The 27,762-nt window shown below is 36.4% G+C and overlaps 1 protein-coding gene across 2 annotated transcripts; it reads left to right on the top strand.

The window, feature by feature from the left end:
* On the top strand, positions 547-27,616 carry LOC109235141 (ATP-dependent DNA helicase homolog RECG, chloroplastic). 2 transcript variants are annotated; one of them, XM_019401109.1, is made up of 17 exons: positions 547-787; positions 1,709-1,791; positions 1,878-2,013; positions 3,427-3,954; positions 4,034-4,146; positions 5,294-5,549; positions 6,242-6,405; positions 8,120-8,201; positions 11,012-11,101; positions 12,544-12,777; positions 16,267-16,338; positions 16,571-16,723; positions 18,322-18,465; positions 19,446-19,604; positions 20,271-20,354; positions 20,731-21,303; positions 27,187-27,616. In XM_019401109.1, exons 1-17 carry the CDS (start codon positions 746-748, stop codon positions 27,277-27,279), a joined length of 3,006 nt encoding a protein of 1,001 aa, XP_019256654.1. In that variant the 5' UTR covers positions 547-745; the 3' UTR covers positions 27,280-27,616. The 2 variants fall into 2 exon arrangements, with proteins under 2 accessions (XP_019256654.1, XP_019256655.1); XM_019401110.1 differs by having other exon boundaries at positions 554-787; positions 3,721-3,954.

The following is a 27,762-nucleotide window of genomic DNA, read 5'->3' on the forward strand; positions in this document are numbered from 1 at the left end:
TAAGAGAAACTGATATTCAAATGCTGCTTTAACCTAGAGGCTCACTGTATAAGGGTAAAAACAGATGTAGCAGACATGAAAAGTGAGGTTACAGGCAGTAAATAAACTATCTCATTGTGTCCGTCTAAACACAGGCATTAGTAGCAACCATGAAGAGCTGATTCAAAAGGAAATACTTTCAAAACCTTGTGTAACAATTCAAATAAAATCATAATGAACTATGGTTTACTATAAAGTAAGAATATAAGTCGAGCTTAATGATATATATGATAAGTCAGATTCCAGATTAATGATATATAACTTATCTACAATTTATTTACAACTTATCTACAACTTTCACACATTATTTCTACTCAGTTAAATACAACTACAATAACATACAACTTAAATACGAATTTTATACAATATTGTTCAACTTTCATACAAAAAAAAAATAAAAATACGAGGTGTCTCGGTCAGCAGAAATAAGTTCCGGTCAGCAAATGCGAAGTCGCGGTCAGCATATAAGTCGCAAATGCATATACCTTTAACTATATCTCCTTTTTTGTGCTCAAGTCTCACTCCTTTGTATGGGTTTTACATATTTTTTTGAATTCTCACAGTTTTGGGGAAAACAATTTCTCAAAATATACTCGGTTAAAGGGAAATTAGAGATTGCCCCAGTAGTTTAATCCTCTTGACGCTTCAATTTTGGAGAGAATTTTGATGTCTATACTATTCAGTCTTCCTTCATTTGTTAAAGCACATGGCAGTCTCAACCTTGGCTGTGCAATCACGTACTACTATGGTACGCTTCTTCCATTTTTATTCCTTTCATTTGTTGCCGTATTATTTTATTCTTTCATTTTGTCAATTGGGCATATGATACATCTGCTTAATTACACAGAAGTTAGTAGAATTGGAAATTTCTTTTCTACTTTCTAGTAATTAGCAAAGCTTCTATCTTGAATTCAACTGTGCCCCATTTTGTAATTTAGTTGCTTTCCTGTAACTTAAAAGATAAATTGACAAGCATACATAAACGTAATTGCTAAGGAGTAAACTGTGTAAAGGGCAGCCCAGTGTGCACTAAGATCCCCATATGCGCAGGGGAGGTCCGAGGACGTGTTGGACCACATTGGGTTTTATGTATGCAGCCTTACCTTGCATTTATGTAAGAGGCACTTTTCGTGGCTTTAACCCGTGACCCCTTCGGTCCAGGGGCGGAGCTAGTGTGTAAGATATGCCTTCTGCTGAACCTAGTAACTTTGGTTCAAACTCTAAGTTTGTCTTAAGAAATCTATTTAATATGTACACATCATTAATTTAAAATCCAGTAACTTAAAAGGGCTAGAACCTCGAACCCATAAGCTTCAAATCTTGTCTCTGCCTGTCACGCTTTGGCAACTTAATTACTAAGAAGTAAGACCGAGCGTCCTACCTAATTCAATGCCAGGTAACCAAGTTATTGTTCCAGGGGAGGGGGACATCTTAAAGAATGAGTATGAAAACTAACCTGGTTGCTCCTATAGTGATTTGAGAACTTTAGTAGTTTCCAGGAATGCTAAGTGAAGTGATTGTGCAGTAGCATAGCTCAAGACATAGGCTTCTTTCATTTTTCTTTTTTTTTCTTGGTCTTCCAAGTTTCCTTATGTGGAACATGTCAATAATATAAGCTTTTTTGGTCACCTGCTCCACTCCTTGTGATATTCTGCTTTACCTTTTCCAGTGTTCCAGTGACAAGTGCTTGAGAAGTGTATTAATATTTGAAGCTCAGAGAGGATATAGGAACTTTGTGAGTAAAGATATGAGGTACTTACATTGATAGTTTTATCGTTGTATAAATTCTTCCAATTTGTGACTTGAATACTATATTTAACCCCTCTAACGTCATGCAGGTTGAACAATTTTCTTTCTTCCAAGATGTCAACTGTATTTTCTAGGTCGAAGCATAAGCTTGCAGAAAAGCTGTTGAAGGAAGTTGATGTTTATGGCCGTGCTAGTGTCAGGGATAGGTCTAAATTGCTAAATAAGGTTACATATTTGCTTATCAAACTCAGCTAGCTTCACCAACATGTATTTTGTTGCTTCAGTGAATCTGTCTAAATTCTTGATGAATGGGAAATATGTATTGTGTTTTTTTAGTTACCCCCCTGGCCTCCTCCTCAAGATGGTGTGTTATCCTTCTCTCTGCTTTTCTTTTTATTGATTAATGCTTGTGCTATCTGGCAAATGATTGAATGTGGCTCAAGCTTGCAGTAAAGAGGAAACAATTAAGACTTTATTACAAGAAAACAATCAGTAAAATGAGAAACAAGTGTAGAAGAACTTGAAATATCAAGTCTCACGTTTGATCATCTTTCATCATAATATATCTTAAGACTTGAACCAAGCATAGTGTTGGTTTGAACATAAAACTTATACCTTTAACGATAAAATATGCCTTCAATGGTGAAGTACGATATGATATGATTTTGGGTAAAGATGAGCATATCGTTTCTTTCACTGTTACACGAGGGATAAACTTGCTCCAAATGGTAGCTCAAGTACACATGTCAAGCATATCATTTATAGGTTCCCATAAAACAACAGATACTTTTTCTGTTAATTTGGCATTACTAAGAAATGAGCTTGTGTGGTACCTACAATCTTTTGCTCTATTTGATTGTCCTTTATCCATTTAAGTTAATTATACTAGACGATGGACAGTAGATGTTCTATAAGTGTGATCTTTGATGGATTATAGATGCGTTTATGTTCGGTCTTTTTTCCTTTTGATATGTCATAGAATCTTGGGTGATCTGAGTAAAAGTGTAGGGTGAATGTCTGCAAATGCGTTTTCTCTTCTTGATGATTCAATATGCATGGTGTAATGCTGATATTATCAGTTTGTTCCAGTATACGGGGAAGGTGCCTAAATCGTAGTCAATTAGTATCATCAATGGATTGCACCTTTGTATCCGTACTTAGAGGATTTGTCAGAATTTTACTATTTTTATTCTGGCCATCAACATGCCGCAACCCTTCTTTCTTCAGAAGGTGCCTCAACTGATTGCATGTGTTTCTTCTATTGGCTTATCTCATGCTTGAGCTACCTCAATGTTGTTTACCCAATTGAATGAACTGTTTTGGTTCCTTGTTTGTACTTTATTTTCTTTCCTTTGGGAGATTGTGGTGGTTTTCTTGAATAGCAATGTAGACGAGAAGATGTTCTCCAACTTGTTAAATTTTCTAATTTTTTCTTGTGCATCTTACCGTTCCTAAGCCGAGGGTCTATCGGAAACAACCTCTCTGCCTTTATAGGGTTGGGGTAAGGCTGCGTATGCACTCCCCTCCCCAGACCCCACGTATGGGATTAGCTGGTTTGTTGTTTTTGTTGTTTCTTGTGCATCTTCCTTTCCCAGAAAGTTCCCCTCAATGAGTGATAGTTATTTGAATTTCTCCTAGGTTTCTGTGGTGATGGGTTATGATGGTTTGGATGACCTAATTGATGATAAAGGAGCTGAAAACCAATCTGATCTTCATCCTGATGGAGGAGCAGATGATTTTGATATCTCCTTAATGTGTAAACAGTTCTCGTCAATCACTTTGGGTTCTTCTCCACCTATAGAATTATACGATGGGGCACCATCCAACCATGAAGACGGTGGGCTTTGGGCCACTAAAATTTGTAAAGAGTTTCTCTCTAGCTCTGCGGGTAAACAATTGGTCAGTCCTGATTCCCTGTTTGAAACATGGCAGATTTTGTATTCGGGGGCTGCTGATATGGTTTCCAGCACTTATATTCCTGATACTTTTGAGACAGAAACAAGACAAGACTTGCAGTTCAATGTGGATAAACCTTCTACCTTGCCTCAGCATAGGGTCAAACAGAATGATGGATTGGTTGAAGTAATGCTCGATCAATCTATTAGCTTTATTCCTGGGCTCAGCAAACGGCATTCTCGTCAGCTGGAAAACTGTGGCTTTCACACAGTGAGACTTGGAACTATTTAGACTACTATCATTTTGCTCGCAAACTCACAACTCTAATGATCATCTGGTATATCTGTAGTTGCGCAAATTGCTGCAGCATTTTCCTCGGACATATGTTGATCTACAAAATGCACAGATTGGAATTGAGGATGGGCAATACTTGATTTTTGTTGGAAAAATCTTATCCTCGAGGTGAATTACCTTTTCAGAAGTTCTTACCTTAGCATTTATGATTTGCACGAGGACTCATGCTTTGTTATTGATTCTAATAAGTTATGAATCTAAGATTATTTTAATTTCTCTTTGGAATGTGGAATAGTTAGAACCATTGTTTTGGATTGAGAAATCCGTTTTTCAGCTTCAAAACTTGGGTATAATGAGCCCGCTACTCTTCTCCACTTAAATACCGGATCTGGTTCAATAGGCACATTTTGGACTTGTAGCGTGCGCCTACCACATATTCCCTACTATACTTCCTTTGCTGTTGATCTAAAGCCCTGGAGGATGGTTAGCACTATCCTAAAGCCATCGAGGCCGGTTAGCTCTATCATTTATATGCCATGATCATGGATCTCCAATGAATATCCGGCGCTCATTCAACTTTTTGCTAATTTATTTCCTTAGAATTGGTAAGAAGAAACAGAGTGGATGACTCTTTTGCTTACTCAGATAAATAAGAAAATAATAGTGGATATTCGAGTATGTGTGAATTGTTACCATTTTCCAATTTACCATGGATTGTTTTACGGCAAGTGGGTTCGTAACTAAGGCGACATTTCCTTTTTATTTATTTTGATGCTGGCAGTGCAAAAGTGGGGAATTGCTAAACTTTCACTGTGCGAATGATGAGGCACTATGTTCTAGGTAGGTGGATATCAAGTTTGCCGTAACTGAAAGAAATAAATCTAAGCATCCTACTGTAGATGAAACTTTTCTTTTGGGGAGGGTGGGTGGATGGGTTGGGACAATCTTCAGTTATCATTAGTGGTTTCCATATATCATATGGCAGGATGTAACTTCTAGTTTTATTTCTTCTTCTATTTTCCTTTTCAAACTAAGTACAACCTATTAGCTGTTTCCAATAGGTTCTTATTGAATAAATATCAAGTTTGCCTGGAATTTGTTATTCCTGTATATTGACTGAAGTATAATTAAATAGTACATGATGAAACAGTGATATGATTTTAGCAAACAGCTCCTAATGTATAAGTAGATTCTCTTGCTTTCATTGGTGTATATGCTTTCAAAACAGTGTAAGTCATCTAATACTTCTTGCGTCATATATACAAAACAATCTTTGTTAAGTTGAATAATTTTCTTTTCGTATTTTTCCATGCAGGGGAGTAAGAGCTAGTTATTCTTTGTCATTCCTTGAGGTGGTTGTTGCTTGTGATGTTGTAGATAGTGAATCACCATCCACTTCTAGGGATGGTGGTGCTGCTTTAGAGAGTGATAAAGCTGATAGTGGAAGGAAAAAAACAGTATTTTTACACTTGAAAAAGTTTTTCCGAGGCACTCGTTTCACATATCTACCTTTTCTCAAGAGTCTAGAGGAGAAGCAAAAGGTGGGAGACATTGTATGTGTCAGTGGTAAGGTGAGTTGATCAATCTTTAATCCATCATTGGAATGTATCTCGGTGTTTTCTTCTAGCAATTTTAACTTTAATGCTAATGGTAACAAATTTTTAGTACTCATTGTACAAGTGATCTCTTAAGCTAAACTGTAGCTGTTATGGTCTATTACGTGATCTGGAAACAATTGGTTACTTTTCTTATTTATATGTTTTTTCAGTTTCTAATATTTCCCAAACTTAATACTGTGTTTATTGTTCCGTGTGCGATTTGATGAGCTTTGTCATGGGAAACTCCTTACTATGGTTGCAACTTGAATCTTAAATGTCAAATAGCAGCTTTCGACATTCAGGCATCCGTTTTTGATACAAGTACAAGTCAATAGGGGCAGGGCAGAGTTTTTAGATTTTTTAGTTTTCTAATTGTTAATAATGAGACAAATGCCAGACCCAATTTGTGGGATTATTACTGGGTCGTTGTTGTTGTTGTTGAGACAAATGATAGGTTCACTATTCCTTTTTAGTGTCTTAGTCCGTTGAGTGGATGAGCACATGGTGATCTAGAAGGGTTGCAAATAATTGTAGGCCGTTATGTGGAGCAATCGATGGTTTATTGTCTTTTTGAAAACATGGAGTTGTTATTATTGTGGCACTGCATCTTATTTTGTTTTTCTTAATTTCTCACATACTGTAATCTCTATGTTACTATTTGAAAGGTGCGGATTATGCGGTCGAAAAATCATTATGAGATGAGGGAATACAATATGGATGTGCTACAAGATGAAAAGGATCCATCATTTTGTGCGCAAGGGAGGCCGTATCCTATATATCCTTCAAAAGGAGGTTTAAGTCCTAACTTCCTTAGGGATGTGATTTCAAGGTCAGATCTCAAATGATGCTTTCTAGTAGTATGCGCATAGTGTATTCTTTAAGAAGCCATTTCTTGCCATTTTGTCATGAGAAGCTTATTTGTTTACATTCTCACTTTTTACTTTCTTATTCTTCAGATTACTGTATATTTTGTTCTAGTTTTACATGTATTTATGTTGTATGTTATCAGTAAGGCATTGTCTAAATAAGGACAACTACTTTATTTAAGGCACATGATATACATTGTTGATTCCATTGAACTTGTGTTAGTTTCTTGAAATTGCTCAAGAAGCACTAAACTTCGTATCAAATTACTCCAAAATTTTCGTAGGCTGCATGACTTAGCAGGAAGAAATGCATATGCATATTTTTTGATGATCTCATTAACCTACCTTAGTTGTTTGAAATTGCACAAGCATTTTATCTTAATAAAAGAACTCTAAACTTTTCATAGGGTGCATGAACAGGAGGGTTAAAGACAAGCTTGAACTTGTCACAAGATGTTATGAATTAGTAGTCAATTTGATAATGGAATCAGTGGACAACCTAAGAGAACAGAAACTAAGGCTTGGAAAAGAGACAAGATCTCGTTGTTGGAAGAACCTAAAATACCTTGGGAAGTGTGAAGACCCAAAACTAGAGGGGGGCGACTGACACCCGATGAACCTCTCACGATAAAGAAAACTTAACCACAAAATAAAGATCTGGGCGTCTAACCATCACATGCATGCAAGTTGGGGCACTAGGTGGCCCCGTATCGTCATGCAGCAGTTTAAAACTAAAAAACATAAACAAGAAGTCAAAAAGTGGCCCAAAGCCATCATTATAACAAAACAATAGGCCCATGCAAGGGAACTACGCAAAAATATGCAATTGACATACTGTTGGGAGCCCAGTAGCTATTCTGGAGTTTCTGGAGTCCTTACAAAATTAATGGATTCCTTCTTACTTTTGTTTGTAACTATTCACTATTCAGTACTAGCTTGGTACTGAATGTTATTATCAAAAAAATTGCATAATACCCATCAAGAAAGGCTCCTAAGATAAGCTTGTTTATACTAGGTTTAGGTGTGTGCTTAATGCTCATAACAGTGCCTTCTGTTAGTTGCTGGTGAATATGGAGAACCATTTGAAATTCACGAGGCTATATTAGAGCACATAGGTGCAAAGGACATCTTGAAGAATATTGTGAATTGAAATTTAGCATTACTACTTATTCCTCTGTCAAAAGCTCTAACTGTACTATCCTAAATGATGGAATGTAACTAAATAATGCCTCTAATACCAGTAGTATTAGCACCTGTACTCTCTGTGGTGGTCTGACAACTTCATTTTCTTTTGAAGGTAAAGCATACATAAGTTGATGATATAAGAGTAATGAAAGTACAAAGCTGAACAGTAATCATGTACCAAATATGGAGTCTGGCTTCTTTTAACTAGTTCCCAGGGTTCCAAATTTATCATTTTCAGCATCCGCTCTCTGCACGAACTCTTTTGTAGTGTCTGCCTGTAGCAAATATTCTAGCTGATCCCTTTATGTTGTCTTGAGATTGATTGTTTTCCTAATTGAAACGTGGACATAGTTTCTAGGTGGAAGTTGTACAAAGAATGTGTTTTGTCATATTGCGTGGTTTATTTGTTTATTGCTGTTTTTAATTTTGATTTTAACTCTGCGTTACCATTCTTCTGAAGTACTATATGCCTTTCTTTTAATATTTAAATAGAGCCTTAAAGGTGCTTCCATCCAATATCGATCCCATACCTGAAGATCTTGCTCATGATTTTGGACTCCTAAGCCTTCGTGATGTAAGTTATTGCTCTCATATGCCTCCTCCTCAGCTTTACGTCGTCTTCTCTAGTTTTATACTGCACCGTGTATACTGGAAAATGAAATGACGTGTATGGTGTTGAGTTTTTGCATCTTTTTTGCTGCAAAGAATTGCTTGCTTCATTTCAATGGCCCTGTGAATAACAATGAAAATCAGATCGTTCAGGAAATATACATTAAATGCTGAGTTTACACATTGGGTTTCTTGTATTAGAATTTAATCCATAGTAAAAGTGCCTCTGGTTCCAGAAGAAATGAAACAGAAGATATCGTGGAGTGAGGGTGGTAATTATATGATAACTACTCAGTGCTAGTAGATGCAGAGACATAACAGATCATGAGTTGTCTCGTAATAAATCCAGTTGTTGACTTGTTGCTAATGCCTTCTTCCATAACCAGTGCTCCAATAGGAAGAGATAAGAGACCACTTGAAGAATCTGGTCAGAAATCCAGTTACTGCAATACTGACCTTATGAAAGAAGGCTTCAGCAACAATTGGATGAAATTTCGCTGTTTCATTTTCTTCTTTTTGGTTCTCATTCCTCTTCCTTCCAATTTTACAGACCCCCTCTATGAAACTATTAATTTCTAATTGCTTTATGTAAAGCTTTGAGATTTACATTTAGTACTTTGTTGTGCTGCTGGTGGTTGAACTGATTTTTTAGTGAATAAGTACCCATCAAAGATGTTATTCAGAACTTCAGTAATTGGGTTTTCGATAGATTTTTCTCTGTATATCTTTGTAAATCTTCTATGTGGAAACACTTAAGGAGGTGTTTATCCGGTAATTCACTCTTCACACCTCGGGATTTGTTGGAGATTACTTCGTGATTTTCGACAAAATTTTTGGTGGGGAGGTATTGAAAGGGAGAAAGTGAAGATTACACATCAGGCTTTATGGCATCTTACTGTTGATTGTGCATAAATATCTTTTAGTTCTTCCAACTTGTTGTCTTCTGTTAGAAGAGTCCACATCGGCCATGGAGGGATAGGTAGGTCTCTTTATATGGTCTCGGGCAATCCTTACCACATGAGTTAACTTTTGGGGTTGAGTTAGGCCCAAGATCCATTTCTTCACATGGTATTAGAGCCAGACCCGTCCCAACTCTTGGTTTCCCAATGTTGGAACCCCATGTTATTTTGTCTACGCATGTCCAGACTTGGGCATGTGGGGGTTGTTAGAAGAGTCCCACATCAGTTGTGGAGGGATGGGTAAGCCTCTTTATATCACCTCATGAGCTAGCTTTTGGAGTTGAGTTAGGCCCAAGATCCATTTCTTCACATCTTAAAATAAGCCCCTTATCTTTCCACTAAAAAATCCCTTGAATTATGTTGTTTTTCATAAATTACCCTCCATACTAGCTTAAAAACCTTAATACTATGCTACCAAATTAGGCTAGTGAACTCTTCATTTGTCCAACTTCACATTCCCCTTTTCCTTTATCTCTTTTGTTTTCTGTTGTCCTATTTTCTGTTTCTGCAAAGATGCAACATGTTGCATAACATTCTTTTGAGTGAAACAATGATAAAGCTGAGGAGGATCTGGAAAAAAAAGAACACGAGTTTTCATGTTATTTTCTGTACAACTGAATTTCAACTAACGTGCCCAAAAAAAAACATATGGCATAACTTACAAAAAAAAAAAAAAAAACATATGGCATACTTCTTAATGCTATTATCGTATTATCATATTCTGCAATTTTTTATATTACCCGTTGTTTCCTTTGTGTCGGCTATCTCCATTATTTTCAACATGACCTCTTCACTACTGTTTTTTTCTCAAACTTGCTTTGTTTTTTCTTTGAACCGAGGGTCTATCAGAAACAACCTCTCTACCCTCACAAGGTAGAGGTGAGGTCTGGGTACACACTACCCTCCCCAGACCCTACTTGTGGGATTGCACGGGATATGTTGTTGTTGTTGATGGCGCACTTCTTAATGCTTTTTCAGTTACTTAAAAAAACTTTTATAAGTACTTATCAAATTTTCTTTAATAATTACTTATGCATTTTCTTTCTCCTTCACGTAAAATGACCGGTCTTTTCTGAGAGAAAGGTTAATTGGTTAAGTATATAGTGATACAATCAATCTTTCCCGGAGAAAATACATGAACTGTCAAGTAGCTGATGAAGTTATGAAGTATCTACTATCTTACTTAATTACACCTAAAGATCTCACTCTCGGATCTGTGTAACAGACTAATATTTCTTGCGACTTGCATTTCCTCTCCCATCGATGATGGATAGTCTTATTCATCGTTGAGTATTTTACACACCTAAATAATCGTCCCATACTTGTGGTGTTAGAAAACTACAGCTGAGACTTTCTTCTTTTGTTTACCTATTGACTTACAAAATTCAGAATTTAGCTCACTCTTCTTCACAGTGTCTATGGATCTCTCTGCCATATTCTCCATTCCTCCTCCTTTAGTACCACTCTCCTAATAGTAATTTGGAGATTCTCCAGTTCCCTTTCTCTGATGTTTGTATCATGTGCGAGAATAATAATGAGACCGCTGAAGATCTTTTTGTTGGGCCCGATTCATTTCTTGGGCCAAGCAGATGAAAAATGTTTTGTTAATGGGTGACGGTGGGACTCAGACCTAGAACTTTTGTTTGCTCTGGTATTATGTTGACATGTGTGAACGACCTTATTCGAATGCTTAATCATTAAAGAGGAGACACTTTTATTAATTTTTCTATGTCAATGACAGGCCATTTTACTCCCAGTGTCCATCTTGGTTGAGACTGATTTTTTCTTTTTCCTCTTGTCGCTTTATGATAAGCAGGCATATGCAGGAATTCACCAGCCAAAAAGTCTAAAAGAGGCTGAGTTAGCTCGCAAAAGGCTTGTGTTTGATGAATTCTTTTATCTCCAGGTAATCATAGTTTTGGATCTAAGAGGAGCTAAATAGTTTCTTAGTTGTTAAATTTCTTGCTTTCTTTTCCTTCTTCAATTTCTGCATAAAGGAAGAGCTAAAATATCATAAAACGTCTGATTTTCGTTTTTTCGTGAATTGGATCCTAAGCTGCACTTGGTTTTTCTTCTTCCTCTTTCGTTTTTTCCTTTTTGCATGTATTCTTTAATTATATGCACGTGATGCTGGAACAGTTACACTCTTGTTTTGATAAGCATCATTCTTGTGCCTTTATTTTACTGTAATGATGGGAGGTTTTAACCCTCTTCTCCAAAATCATACCTTGCAAGTTGCAGAGCTCCAAAACATTATAGTTCTTCATTTGTTGTTTTTTGGGGATATCATGCTGTTCTAAGTTTCTAAAAACAAATGCTTTTGTTTTTGGGACCATCCTGGACCGATTGACTGAAGAAAATAAGAGCGAGAGCATCGCTCTTTGATTTCAATCTGTTCTAAGTATTTAACAGCAAAATGCTTTTGTTTTCTGGACCATCCTTCCAGCCAATGATTGAAGGAGAATAGACATCATTCCCTTTCACATACATTACTAGGAAGGATTATGGTATTCAGCTAACATCTTCTCTGTTAAGCTGCTTCATCTTGTGCTCTCATCCTTTCTTTCATCATTAAGTCCTGCAGTCTAACTGCAAGTTTTTATTTGGGTTAAAGACTTTTCGAAGGTAGCTATGCCTTTGTCATGACAAGGTGTTAGTCTCCCTTAGTTTATTAGAGAGGAAGGTGCAGCAATTCTGCACCAGAATTTCTTTCCATGTTTGATTATGGTTTCTTGTAGAACTTTGTTTGCAAGCAGCTACTCCTCATATCATGCCATATATAATATAAATCTAATTTACCTTTCAAGATAGAGGGATGGGCATGGAGGTAGATTACATCACAAAAAAGACTTCATTCGAAAAAAGAGATTCCATCTTTGGGTAATATGGCAAGAGCGCTGTTTCTGCACCAGATGTCTATAGGTAACATGTAGTACGAAGTCTCTGATTCTATCAAAAATCTATATGTGGGACCAGTAGTATCGCTGTTTCCGCTTTCTGGATGCTTATAAGATGATCAACTCTGTCAAGGTGCTGTCGAACCCAACTGGGTTACCCATTATGATTGGGTGTGAAGTTTCTCTCTCTCCTCCCTCTAAACTTGATTTGATTGCTTCAATGGGACTTGTTGATCTACTGTAGAGTTCGACGGGGCTGAGCTTGAGTATGTTTGTTGATTTTAACAGAAGTGACCTTTTGACGGTCAATTGGCTGCTGGAGAATTTAATCACATGAAATAGAGGCACAATAACAGACTTTCTGTTTTTGACCAGAGTCATGGATGCTTGTCAATGATCCGTGAGGCTTGAGATGCTTTTAATATCACCCACTGTTTTTGTTGTCTTTCAGCTGGGGCGGTTATTCCAAATGCTTGAAGGTCTTGGCACAGAAGTAGAGAAAGATGGATTGCTGGATAAGTATCGGAAATCTGAATTCAATTTGGTCAATATAGATGGATGGTCCATGCTGACCAAGAAATTTCTGAAGGCTCTTCCGTATTCTCTTACATCCAGTCAACTACAAGCTGCCTCTGAAATTATTTGGGATCTAAAGCAACCTGTCCCAATGAATCGTCTACTACAGGTAGTGGGATCTGCTTTACTGTTTACTTGCAAGTTGTTTTTGGGGTGGAGGAAGGGGGAATTTTCTTTGGTATTTGTCCATTTCTTCTAACATCACACTTTTCATTCTTGTTACAAGCCATTGGCTTTTATTCTTTAGACACTTAACTGGGAGATTAGCTAATTCTTTATTCTATTAATAGTTTGATTATAAATTTCATCCATTCAGGATGTTTCCTTACTGTACGAGTCTTCAATCTTAATCTGCATATTCCATTTCTTTTGTTTCTGTCATTGCCTTAGTGAATACTTTTTTGGAAGTAATGTTGTTTGCTTGCATTGAATTAGGAGTCAAACTTTTAGTTGAAGGCACACCTATGTTATTATATGATATTAATACACACACGCACGCGCACACACCCACACATTATGTACATACACAAACATACATATACATACGTATAATGTGTACTAGTCTCTATATACGTGCGTTGCACATAAATCTTCAATCAAATATTTATATGAGCAATAAATTAAATATATTACATTGTAATGTAATTTACATGGATAAAGTTCAACAATTTAAATACTAAAAATCAATATTATTGTGGTATATACTACTTGAATCTAAAATGATTCCACACCGGTTGAATTCACAAAGATTATCGATTTAGTTAAATTAGATAGTATTTGTTTTTGTGGCACAGAGATGTGCAACTTTGTCATATCTTACCTATTTCTTTGTGAACAGTACCTTGGTGTATGTTCATTTAATTTTATGCCACTTCAACTGCTTTATGGGACATAATTTTGATTGATTAGGTTTTTATCTCTTCTTGTGCTTTTTCTTCTAATAAATCAGAATTAGGACATGCAGATTCTTTATTCGAAGTTATCGTCCAAGTGCAATTAGTATTACACGATCACTAATATTACAATTTCATCCTTTAGGGGTGATTCCTTTTAAAATTAATTTAGCTTTCAAAGGTATAAAAGTCGAGTAATATTTTGAGGATATTTTCGTCCTTCAATATTTAGTGTTCTAACATTCGTGCTTTTATAATAATATAGATATGTGTGCTACAGTGTGTGTCTGTGTGTGTGTAATGATTCTTGTAAGCTCTTCAATTCATAAGTTTAAGATTCTAAAAAAGTTTCTTCTTCCATCTTCCTACATAACTTTTCTTATCATTGAATATTGTTAAATTCTATAAGGAACGAGTGTAGGTTAAGATTTGAATGGAAAATTTGTCATCATAACTCTTCCACACCGCCAACAACAACAACAAAACCAGTGAAATTTCAAAAGTAGGGTCTGGGGAAGGTATTGTGTACGCAGACCTTACCCCTATCTTGGGAGGGTAGAGAAGTTGTTTCTGATAAATCTCACAAGTAGACCAAAGATCACAATATTTTGAATATCTAAATAGATGGGTTCACCTTTTCTAGCTGACATCTAGACACTTGCATTTCTTCATGCGCACAACACGTTAGAACAATAATACATTCAGAATGGCCTGGTAAATGGAAGAAAAAAATTCCATACGAAGACCACCATTCGCCACGAACCCTCGAGGAGAAAAAAATGAAAAAGAAGAAGGCAAAACCTTTCCAATGTTAATCACAATGGAAATTTTAAACTAGAAAAAACAAACCCGGGGAATAATATTAACCCAAATTAGCAATCCCCTCTATTCTTCCTAGAAAAGGATAGTAGCATAGTGAGAAGAAGTATCATACCATGAAGATATAATGATGCTGCGTAAACTAGCATTATAGGGCATAAGAGAAGGAAAAAGAAAAAGAAGAAACTGGAGAATGAATGATGCCCTAGGACAAGAAAGAAGAAAAGGTCAATTTATGGGGTAAAAAGGGTTGCGGAATGAGCATCTCAATGCTAAGAGAAAATAAGAGCAAGAAAAACAAGGTATAAGACTTGTTGGAAAGTGAAAGGATAAGAATAGTTGTTTCAATAGGTAGCAAGCCACGTCTAATGAGTTTTTTTTCTTTTTCTGTGTGAAATAATTATAGCAAGTTAACCTTCACAAAAAATAGCAAGAAGTTAAGGAAAAGGAAAAAAATTATAGCAAGAAGTGCCTCTTGCTTACTAGGCTTTTTTGCTATATAACATTATTTTGTCTCGCAATGACCTTCGTTGAAGTACCTATAGGATTGTGTAAGATGAAGGAAAACCTTTATACCTTTTTTCATTATCAATGTTTGTTGCTTGATTCTTCTACGACGAGTGAAATTTAAAAGAACTTTTTCATACTATACATTGTATTCCTAGGCAATATAATGACTAAATATAGATGAAATTATTGGTATCTTTTTCATTTTTGTTTCGGCTAAATTAAACTTGTGCAAATGCGCCGGTCATTTGCTCGTGGCAAATATGATGGACATCTTTTATTTTTTTATTTTTTATGATGGTGATGTCCAGTCCAACTTGCATGCACCTCGACTATTCCACCGGGTACCTTGTATTTCCCACCAACACAGGTACAGGGTAACTCTTTCCACAAAAGGCTTAGGCAAAGATAGAAAGAAAACGCTAGAGCGTTTTTTGTCTCCGCTAAGATTTGATGGTGAATATTTTTTCTGCAGTTTTTCAAATTTAAGTGAGGATGTTGGGGTGGGGTAGAATTATCAGTAACCAATAATTTTAATCATTTGTATTTTTTCTCCAAAGTTTGACTTATGCAGATGACATGTAAACCTTCTATTGAAGAAAGACAATTGATTTTTTGCGGAGGGTTAACATGCCATTTGCATAAGTTAAATACAACATTTTCCTAGAATTTGACTTTTTAAAATAAAATTCCAAATCTACTTTGACAATTTAAAATTTGTTGTGCGGGTTGGATATTTTACTCTTAAGTAGCTCCGACACGGCAGTTTAGGTGCCGCACCGTGTCGGCACGACACTAGTATGGGTGTGGGTATGAGATTACCGGATCTGGTCAAATAATTTTGGGTAATTTGACCACAACGGATGAAAAAAATTCAAGATGAGATACAATTTGATTCCTGAAATCAGAACCAAAACTAGGGTAAATTGAAGAAAATAGCATATTTAGCTAGGAAATCAATCCTTTACTTTTCTACAACTTGAGAATTAAAACGAAAACCACACTTTACAAGCTATACGTAAGTATTCCACAAAATTTCTCATAATTTAAGAGATTTTTTTAGTTTTTAAAATTATTTTTAGCTGGATCCCTGTACCTGTATCCTTACTAGGATCCATATCCCGAATCGTAGAATTAAAACTTGAAGGATCCGACCTCTAGATCCGCACCCATGTCGACACTCGCACCCGTGTCCGAGCAGCTTACAGTTTTTACTTGCCTTCTCTCAATAAATGATTTTTCTTAACTTCTTTTCTCAGATATGGGCTCAGAAATGATAATCTTGCTTCTAGAGTAGAATTACTCGGCTTTCTTTTGGGAGACTAGAGAGGTTCTTTGCTGATTTGATGTGTGTGTTGCAAATTTGCGCTCTTTTTCAGGGTGATGTTGGATGCGGGAAAACTGTGGTTGCATTTTTAGCATGTTTGGAGGTTATTGGTTTAGGTTACCAGGTTAGTCCACACCAATATTTCTTGCTGCATGAACATTTAATTTCTCTGTGGCTATATTTTAGTTTGTTTTATTAACTATATTATGATTGTTAATACAAGTATCAGAAAAAAAAATGGTTTGCATACATCCTTTATATAAATGCAAGCTTGGTGGCTTGGTGCTATAAACTCTTTCAACCTTCTGTATACCCGGTGCCACATGTAATAATTGCTAAGTTGTTCTCATCTTTAGGCAGCTTTTATGGTCCCAACCGAGTTGCTTGCTGTTCAGCATTATGAGCAAATTCAGAACCTATTAGCAAACATAGAAGAGGCAGAATGCAAGCCATCAGTTGCTTTATTGACAGGCTCAACATCTACAAGGGAATCACGGTTGATTCGCCAGGTAAGAAATCTTTAGGCAGCACTTCATCTTTTCCTTGTTACATGGTTCGTGTTACCATTGATGTGGGACATCTTTAAGCAAAAGCTGCTTTGCTGATTTTGAAATTTAGGCTTCAAATTGGGAGAAAAGGGTACTCATTAGCACAGTATTGCTTAAAAGGTTTGAAATAGAGAATTTCATGTGATTGTAGTCTAAACTTTGCAGCACTTAAATGTACTTAAAGGAGAAAGAAAACAAGAACGAAGAGTTGAAGGGAAAAAAGGTTTCTGGAATCCACATGAGTTTGTTTCTCTATGAAACCCTATCAATATTTAAAGCATAATTAATCTTAACAAACATGATATATTAATTCTAACTGTTATACTACTTTTTTATGAGTAAATTGTAACCTTCGGTGGTTGATAACTACATATCTCGAACAATATCTTGCTAACAGACTTCTCAAAATAAATCCTGCTTAACAGTTGGCATAAGCTAATTTATGTTGCAGGCAATTTCATCTCCTTATTTAATAATGTTGAACTGTGTGAAGCATCTCATCTCAAAATTTAAGTTGTTAGAGAGGAGATACTTTTATTTATCTTAGGTCTGTGACATTGTGCCATCACGTGCAAGCCTGATTCTTTTTCTCGAGTCAGGAGCCTACCGAAGATATTTTGTTAACCAGTGACGAGGAGGCCCTAACTTAAGACCTTTTCTTTCACTCGTATCATGTTGAGTTTATGTGAATCCCCTACCTAAAAGTTTTAAACTGTTAGAGATGAGACACTTTGTTTTATTATATTTTGGTAAGCAACAGTTACTCATCTCCTTTATCCATGTTCACCTCTTTCGCCAATGAAACCAATAGTTACTTTAACTTCTAGGGAAGTGACATAATGGCAAGTTGATAACACCAAGATGATTCAACTTATACTTCTATCCAAAATACTTGAATCTATTTTGATTGTGGAGATCACAAGCAAACTGTTCGAATAGATAATTAGATAAAGTTGATTGGGAGGCACCGAAGGGTGTGGCCTCACGGTTGATGAATTTGGAATGAGAATCATGGAAGACTAGATTTCAGAATTAGAGGTAAAAAATTGTGAAACTACTAGAATTTTTTGTGTGCAATTATTGTGATCGCTTCTCAACTTTTATGTGGTGTATTATTGGACATGGTTGGCTTTTTGTCCGCATCATTAATTACCGATGGATTATAGGTAAAGTAGGTCAATTCTTTTACCCTTTTGAATTCGAAACCTATTCTACTTCATTCTATATGTATATGGAACATTCTTTCATCAATAAAGAGTTCAGGGTATTCTTTTGGCAATAAAGGACTAAACTGGAGAATTCTCCCTCTTAGTATCACAATTACCTTTAACTGGCATGTTTTTGAATTTTGTCAGCTCCTTGACTTTTTAGATAGGACTTCAAGGTGTTTACAGGAGCTTACCTCTCTTTTTATACTCAGCTGCATCCCTTGGATGCTTGTTATGAATGAAATTTAACTTTACCTGATGAAAAAATCACCTATAACTGGCGTGCTTTTTGTATCAGTGGTTTTATGTTTCTCTTTCCGGTTTATTTTATTGTTTGCCATCTGTTGGCAGGGTCTCCAAACTGGAGATATCTCTTTGGTCATTGGGACTCATAGCTTAATCGCTGAAAAAGTGGAATTTTCAGCTTTACGCATTGCTGTTGTGGATGAGCAACATAGGTTTGGAGTTATCCAGAGAGGACGATTTAACAGCAAGGTAATGTGCTTGACCTGCCTTGCGCTGATTGGTGATTGTGCTGCTAGAAGCTTCTGGGGATTGCGCACTTTGCAATCACGATGAAACCAAACAAGGAATAATAACAAATCATTTACTTATTCGTCGTCTGACTGTTTTATGTGTGAGTGTCAGGTTGCTAGTTCTCTTTTTGCATGTAATGCAGTGGAGTTTGCTTTTTTGGGTCAATTGTGCTTTTCTTGTTTCTCTAGCTGTTGATGAGATTTTGAAGGAAAGGAGCAACCCTTTGCACTAATGCAAAACATGATATTGTAGTATACTTAAATTTGTGGAGTACTGAAGATATATGCTGCCTAGATGATTGGTTAAATTTTATTGATGATAACTTGTTACTGATGAAAACTTACACTGCTTTTATGTTGGGCTGCCTGATTTTGACTTTGGTGAATCAATATGATATCATAAACTTGTCAAAAACTTTTTTCTCCAGCAAAGCCAAACTTGATAGACTACTGCCAAGCAACAGACTACTGCTTCATTTATTTGTGACAGTTTTTTTTCAATAAGTAGGAATCGACTTGCATCCTGGTTAAGTATGTCCTAACTTCAGTTATGTTGAAAAAGCTTTTTACTACAACTAACCAGATTTCTGTAGCTAAGCGAGCAGCTTCACAGTTCTTTTTTTTTTTTTTGGGGTGTAAATCTATTGTGGTTAATATGATCATTTTGCAGTTATGCTATAATGTAGAAGCTCCAATCCGGTGAATGGTGATCTCTTTTTATGTGAATGAATAGACCATAACACTTGAATCTGAGATTGTCTTTAATTTCAAGGATCTGTAACAATCATCATGCATCATTGTCAATGCACTAATTTAAGTTGATGAGATTTCTTTATAACAAGGAAAGGAAGCCTATAAACTCATGAATGTGGGGCACATGTTCGGTTTCACTTGGTGGCTTTCTTTGACTGGGAATTGATGAAAACTGTGGTTTTGCAGTTATATTACAACTCAATAAGTTCCAAGCTCTCTTCGAGTATCTCGGACGATTCCTCCAAGCACAGTGTAATTATGGCTCCACATGTCCTAGCTATGTCAGCCACTCCAATCCCAAGGTCATTGGCTCTGGCTTTGTATGGAGACATGTCTTTGACACAGGTATGTTAAGAGTTTGTATACTTATGTTTATATGCTACTGCCAGTTTACTGAGATCATTTTAGATTATTAATGCATGCCTTTTAGTATTGAGACTGGAGTAAAGTACTTTCAAGTTGCTTTTTGCTCAAAGCTCTCCATATATTCAATTTGACTTTCAATTCTCATTTTTCACTCACTTATATACTTCTAAGGAAGTTACTTAAAGTAACTGTGTAAGGAAAGGACCCATTATCCACTGAGTTTCGAACCGTGCGCCACTGGCCTCGGGGATTGCTCGGTTATTTAAATGTGCAAGGTAATGTTGAGCAGAAAAAAAAATGGGAACAATAACAGTGGTAATCTTGGGTTTTCATAACTTTACTTCTTTATTGTTCTATTTTAATTTGCGATATTCTTTCGTGAATTATGTTGCATGCAAAGGTTTGTTAAGTCTAAATTTGAGCTTCTAGCTTCAACTGGTGGGATTACAAGATTTAGTTAGGCATATTGTCAAAAGTTTGGGCAATGAAAGCCTTTTGCTCTTTGAACTCTCTTTACCTGCTTTTCTTGATTTGTTGGTAATTCAACAGTGACTTGGTTGCTATAAGTTTTAGTTTCTTGTTGTAACTTCAGAATAATCACCTTTTTCTATTTACCGCTTTTTTTGCTACTTCTTTTAACAACAGATCACTGATTTGCCTCCTGGAAGAATTCCTGTTGAAACATTTTTGATTGAAGGAAATGAACCTGGATTTGAGAAGGTCTATCAGGTCGTATCTTATCTTTTCCCTTGGTCTCAGGCACAATTATACTTTGTATTTCTTTGAAGTTTGGCAATAGTGACATATACAGCCCTCTGTTCCATCTTGACAGAATAATCAGCTTTTTGCTGTGTGTAATCATGAAACCTAGAGAAATGAGACTTTTGAAGTCCAAAATGTTATTGTTGTTATTCCACTAAATAAGAATACAGTCAATTCATACTTGTCATTCACAAGCTTCCTTTAAAGCCTTCTTTTGCTGTAACTGTGTATCTTCTAAGAGAGCTAGTCCTACAACTCTTGCATTCTGCTCTCTCATTTATTGGATCTGGCTTTCGACTTATTTTCTTTGTCTAACTTTCTGTAGCACTATTTTGTGGTACAGATGATGCTTGATGAGTTAGAAGCAGGCGGTAAAATATATCTTGTCTATCCAGTGATTGAACAATCTGAGCAATTGCCTCAGCTTCGTGCAGCTTCTGCTGATCTTGAGACCATATCTCAAAAGTTTTCAGGGTACAAGTGTGGTCTCTTACATGGAAAAATGAAGAGTGATGATAAAAGTGAAGCATTAGGCCTGTTTAGATCTGGAGAAACCAATATCTTGCTCTCAACGCAAGTTATTGAGATTGGTGTTGACATTCCAGATGCATCTATGATGGTTGTTATGAACGCTGAGAGATTTGGAATTGCTCAATTGCATCAACTTAGAGGACGAGTTGGACGTGGAGGAAGGAAGTCCAAGTGTATATTGGTGGCGTCGACCGACAGCAGCCTAAGTCGCTTGAAGGTGCTTGAGAAATCATCTGATGGTTTTTACCTTGCAAACATGGATCTTGTAATGCGGGGACCTGGAGACTTACTTGGGAGGAAGCAGTCAGGACATCTTCCAGAGTTTCCTATTGCTCGCTTAGAGATAGATGGAAATATCATACAAGAAGCACATCTTGCTGCTCTGGTGAGTATCAATTCCTGCAGACGACTTCAATATCTAATTCATAAGTTTCTGGATCTTTATGAGTAATTCAGGTTGGATAAGTTTAAGCATTTTTTTATGCACAAGATGTCTTTTTTTCTTTTAATCAGCTTGATGTTAGTACTGAGGACATGGACAGTCATTAAAATACAAAATTTTAGAAATTACAGTCATTATGACATGATGTGAGTTGACTCAAAATCATGTTCTCTGTATGCAAGAAGCATTAGTTATAGCCAAAAGTAAAAGAAAGAAAAATATAGCAAAATATGATATCTGATAAACAAGCAAAACTTACTAGAACAAGTGAACAACTAAGGAGAAAAGTAGCTACAAAGGAAAAGGATGATAAGTACAGCAAATCTAGAGGGCAGTAAAGTTGGAATCAAGGTCTTTTTCTTCTTCTTTTACCTTGAATAGCGATTAAGAAAAAGAAGACATGCATGCCCCAAAAATAAAGAAAAAGAAGGAAAACTGAAAATAGTGCCCAACACGTGTCTGACACAGATGCGGATGCGGCCTTATAGCATGGGGTTCATATGAATCCAGTCCTTTCGACGGAGTATAAGTTTGTGTGTAAAAATTCACTAAGATTGCAACAAATAGTCGGTTTGAACTCATAATTTTAGAAATATAATAGGTTCAATGCTAAGAACATAAAGCTTGAATCAAATAGAGTAAAATCCTGGATCTAACTCTAGTCTACACTAGTACATAGCACTACCTTTTGCCTGGTGCTTCCTAGATCTCAAAAGCATGTCATATTCATGATACATCTTCAAATCTACTATCTGGTCCTATACTTTATGCAACATTGTCATATTTGCTTTTTTATTCATTTTTTAACCATGTACTTTCTTTTCTAGATTACATGTTATAAGGTATGATATGCCTATTAAAATTTCTAGCATTTTCCGATTATTGTGTCTGTTTTATCTTTTATTCTTCTATATCACTTTATTTTGCATGTGAGCAACAAATTAATCTGCATAATGTTTTGTCTCAACAACTTAGTATACCGTGCTAATATTCCACACAGCGATATCATTTACTTAATCCTCAAACTGAATGGAGGAAGCATTTATGTATTTTTCCCAAAATTTGCAACATAGATTCTATAACATTTGAAAATTGTTGCCAATGAGGTATCGAAATTTGTGTCTTCGTTTTTTATGAAAAAATTAAATATCGGTTCCATAGTATCTACGATGGATCCAATTGTTAGAATAGTCGTGTAAATAGGAGTAAATAACTCTAACCCTAATCCAATATGTATTAGGAGTAGGATATGTTATGTGTGTATATATAGGGCTCATTGTAGCATTGTCAATTAATCAATAATAATATTTTTCTCCCGTGCATTCTCACATGGTATCAGAGCATTAGTGAGAAACATATCAATGTGCATCATCCCAGCGACTTCCGGGAAGAAAGACCTCGTCGCCGTGCAATTTTCCGGCGACTTAGAAGGCTGCCTGTAATCAAGTCACTTTCTATCGGTGTTGTGCAAAAAAAACCAACACCACCACGAGGTAGGTCACTCGTCGGCGACCAACCCTTCAAAATTTCTCCGGCAGAAAAGCTGCCACGCGCCCACACGCGCCGGCAGAAGAATTTTTCCGGCGAGCGCGTGACACCCACGCGCCGGCGCGTGAGCCCACTTCCGGCCATTTTTTGATGAAACTCCTTCAGGGCAGTTGGATCGTCCTTAAATTCCGATCCTACCCATAATTTTATTTTTCAATTCCGACCACTTTGGAATTTTCCGGCGAGCTACAGTGATTTTTCCGGCGTGAACAGTGATCCCAGCGATTTTCTGCTTTTTTCCGGCACAATATTATAATGGAATTAATACCTGAAGCTTTTGCCTCACAATCCGTTGGATTAAATGCAATAAATCCAATCCGGATGGTTTCTTTACCGGATTATATTGAGTTCCTTCAGTACAAAGCACGTAAACAGACATCTTCAGGATTAACCTCCGTCGTTCCAACAAATAGTAGCATGACTGGTGTCTCCCAATCTACACCCTCTGAGTCTTGGGTCATTGATTCAGGTGCATCTGATCATATTTCTGGTTACAAATCTCTTTTCACTAGTATCTCATATTCTCAATCTCTTCCAACATCACAAGGCCAATGGTATCAACATGCAACTGCAAAGCTCAGCAGTCACTTCCTCGTTTATGTTGACGATATTGTTATTAACGGCGATGATCAGGATGGTATTAGTAAGTTGAAGCAACATCTCTTTCAGCACTTTCAGACTAAGGATCTGGGCAGATTAAAGTATTTTCTGGGTATTGAGGTCGCTCAGTCTAGCTCAGGTATTGTGACCTCACAACGGAAGTATGCCTTAGATATTCTTGAGGAGACAGGAATGACAGGTTGTAGACCTGTTGACACTCCGATGGATCCGAATTCTAGACTTCTGCCAGGACAGGGAGAGCCTCTTAGCGATCCTGCAAGATATAGGCGGTTGGTTGGTAAACTAAATTACCTCACAGTGACTAGACCTGATATTTCCTTTCCTGTGAGTGTTGTGAGTCAGTTTATGGATTCTTCCTGTGATAGTCATTGGGATGCAGTTGTCCGCATTCTTCGGTATATAAAATCAGCTCTAGGCAAAGGCTTATTGTTTGAAGATCGAGGCCATGAGCAGATCGTTGGATACTCAGATGCTGATTGGGCTGGATCACCTTCTGATAGACGTTCTACGTCTGGATATTGTGTCTTAGTAGGAGGAAATTTGGTGTCTTGGAAGAGCAAGAAACAGAATGTGATTGCTCGGTCTAGTGCAGAAGCAGAATATCGAGCAATGGCTATGGCCACATGTGAGCTAATTTGGATAAAACAGTTGCTCAAGGAGTTGAAATTTGGTGAGATTAGTCAGATGGGACTTGTGTGTGATAATCAAGCTGCTCTTCATATTGCGTCAAATCCAGTATTCCATGAGAGAACTAAACACATTGAGATTGACTGTCATTTTGTTAGAGAAAAGATACTCTCGGGAGATATTGCTACAAAGTTTGTGAAGTCGAATGATCAGCTTGCAGATATTTTCACCAAGTCCCTCACTGGTCCTCGTATTAACTACATATGTAACAAGCTTGGTGCATATGATTTATATGCACCAGCTTGAGGGGGAGTGTTAGAATAGTCGTGTAAATAGGAGTAAATAACTCTAACCCTAATCCAATATGTATTAGGAGTAGGATATGTTATGTGTGTATATATAGGGCTCATTGTAGCATTGTCAATCAATCAATAATAATATTTTTCTCCCGTGCATTCTCACACCAATAATGTTTATGTTGGATTGTTGTTCATATTGTATGTGATCAAGCCTAATTTTGGGAGAAATTTGAAGATCAAGAGATATTTTAACTTGTTTCTACTTATGTTGCTTGGATCGTCCAAAATGTCTCCGCACCCGTGTCGGATCTTTCAGAACATTTTGGAGGATACTATATGGGATTATGGGTGCGGTTGCATTTTCTAAAAAATCTGGGTAGCATAAATCACCAGTAGTTATGATAATCCTAATTAATTCACTAAATTGTAGGAAAATATTGTTTGTTTGTATTTTGAAAAAGATTTCAGAAAGGATTTTTGAAGCCCGAAGTAGATGGTAGTTGATAAGGAGCTCTCCAGCAATTACATATAATGCGACCAAGGACTAGTATTAGGTAGACACGATTTAATACTGTGATGTTTGTACCTGAAATAAACGTGCTACCAACCCCAGTTATATTGCACGTGCAAGTTCCCCGACAAACGGCTCAAGAGCCCGTTTGGATGGGCTTATTTTAAGTGACTTTTAAGCCAAAATAGCTTTTAAGCCATAAGCTAGTAATTCAAGCTTTTTGCTTTTGGCTTATTTTTGTCATTTTAGCTTAAAAACAAGTGCTTAAAAGCATTTTTTTACTTTATCCAAATACTACAAAATGGCTTAAAAGCTATTTTGGCTTAAAAACACTTAAAACAAGCCAATCCAAAGGGGCTCAAGTGGCGACGACCTTTTTCATTTCTACACGGTTATTTCCTGTATCAATATATACAAATTTTCTGCTCATTTTATCTTGTTGGTGTTGTTTATGTATCCCATATTGGTTGAGAGAATATGTTGTTGTCTCCTTATATGGTCTTGGCCAATTCTTAACTTATGAGTTAACTTTAAGTTGAGTTAGGCCCAAGGTCCATTTCTTATAGCGATTATTCATACGTTGTACAACAACAACAACAACAACTAACCCATTGCAATCCCATAAATGGGGTCTGCGGAGGGTTATGTGTACGCATACCTTACCCCTACCTTATAAAGATAGAGAGGCTGTTTCTGATAGACCCTCGGCTCAAGGAACAATAGAGATAAGATAAAGCTGCCAAGTAGTAAACAAAGGTAACAACAATGCATTATGGTGACAGGCGTGAATGACACAACAACAACCAACAACCCTAATCCTCGATCTCCACACCTTCCTATCATTTAGACTCTTATAATTGTATTATTAGGAGTAGAAATTAATTTTCTTTCCTTTCATGGATTACTTCTAAACACTATTTAAATTCCAACATGTTTGAGGGAATAATCAAGCAATACATTCCCCAAATCTCTTTTTTTCTTCACATTTTTCACATAATATTAGAGTTAGACCCATCCCGATTCTTGGTTTACCTAATGTTGGGCCCCGTGTTATGTTGTCCACACTCTAAATGTCCAACCCCGAGTATAGGGGATTTTAAGTGTCTCACTTAAGCTGAGGTTTATGTGGTGTTGTCTCTTTATATGGTTTCGGCAATTTTCACCCATGAACTTGCTTTGGTGGTTGAGGTAGAGCCAATGTCAAGCATTCTTCTTAGTAGGTGTCATTTAATATATAATAGTGAAAGGAAGAGACTTATTTTATAGATTATGTAGAATTACTAATGTACAAAATATTTAAATATGGAACCAATTTTAAAAATAAAGTATATTTGAAAAACTGTTGTAAGAGAAAAGCAAATGGAGATTATTATTTTTTTTTTTTTGTTGAGAAAAACAATATCTTATTTATTATTAATATATAAACTATCAACTGAATGCTCCGTCGAGAACATAGGAGGTTCTTTGATTCATACTGCACCCAAACTTGGACTCCTGGTCCAATCTAAAATTATCATTTTCTTGTCATTGTCTCTTTTTTCCCCTTCTCTAATCTATCTAGTTTCTTTTCTTATGACGAATTCTCTTCATGTACCTCTTTCAGTTCGTGGCGACTTAATTAAAAACATAACCAAAAACTAAAAGTTAATTGAATTAAGGAAGGATTTCCGGACTAAACTATTTTTGACTTGGAAAATGAAGTGTGACAAAGATGAGACTATATGGGATATATTATGTTTGCACTGCTTATTGGCCTAGTGGTTGCAAGTGAGATGGTTTCTTCATGGAAGTTAGCTGTGTGATGGAAGTGTCGGAATTTCATGCTTTGCAGCTTCTGGTAACAGAGGTTTATATTCCTAGTTAGATGCCTTGATTAGGCTATTAGTGGTGCTCGCTGGAGATGGTGAATTGGTAATTTGGTGACTAATAGGTTTTGATGTTAAAATAATTTGCTATTCTGACTCTATTAAATTCTACACCCTTCTCTTTCATATACTCATTTTTCCACCTGACTCTAGCTCTATCATATTATTATTGTGAAAAAAGAAGTAAATGATTGTGAGCTGTGGGATTAAAAAGTTATGATGGATGCTACTTTATCAGAGGGTTTGGTCTTTAGTCCTATGTTGTTTACTTGACATCTCTGAATATTCTGTTGATCCCTTCATTTTATCTTTTTTCTGCCAAACAAAACTAAGATATTCTTGATCGTGCTTGCAGAAAATCTTGGGTGATTCTCTTGATCTGAAGAAATATCCAAACCTCAAGGCTGAACTTAGCATGAGGCAGCCGCTATGTCTTCTAGGCGATTAATTTCCAGCGCATGAACATCGTTATCATTTCTCTGAGTTTGGGTGTTCATTGAAGTTCCAATTATGCAGGTCGGGTACGCTCAACTGTAGATGTTGCATAGTCTTTGCCAATCCCTGTGCAAAACTTACATATGTATAAAATTTTCAAGAGCTTGATGTACATCAATTAAAAACTTCATTTTGTACATGTTGTAAAAGGGTTGTTTTTCATTATATATCCAATTTTGTGACTCTTGTAAGCTGCTACAGCTGCTTCTTTATGCTTTGGTACTGAAGACTATTGTAGTAGCAGTCACACCTCACATTTTTTCAATCTTCTTATCCTACTTCGTTACCCATCATCAGAAAATAAATATTACTTGCTTAATTCAAAGCTAGAACCTTTTTTTTTTGGATTAGTTGTAAAAGGGTTGTTTTTTATTATATATCCAATTTTGCTCAACCTTACTTAAGTATTGCAAAAATCATTAAATTATTTTTTGTA

This window comes from Nicotiana attenuata, chromosome 12 (assembly GCF_001879085.1).
Source record: "Nicotiana attenuata strain UT chromosome 12, NIATTr2, whole genome shotgun sequence".
NCBI lineage: Eukaryota > Viridiplantae > Streptophyta > Magnoliopsida > Solanales > Solanaceae > Nicotiana > Nicotiana attenuata.

What these genes read in the sequence shown, in the direction of transcription:
- LOC109235141 (XM_019401109.1), top strand. Translation starts at nt 746, where the DNA reads ATGGCAGTCTCAACCTTGGCTGTGCAATCACGTACTACTATG. An exon ending in ATGAATTCTTTTATCTCCAG is followed by an intron (nt 11,102 to 12,543) that starts GTAATCATAGTT and finishes GTTGTCTTTCAG; the next exon opens with CTGGGGCGGTTATTCCAAAT. An exon ending in GAGACATGTCTTTGACACAG is followed by an intron (nt 19,605 to 20,270) that starts GTATGTTAAGAG and finishes TTTTAACAACAG; the next exon opens with ATCACTGATTTGCCTCCTGG.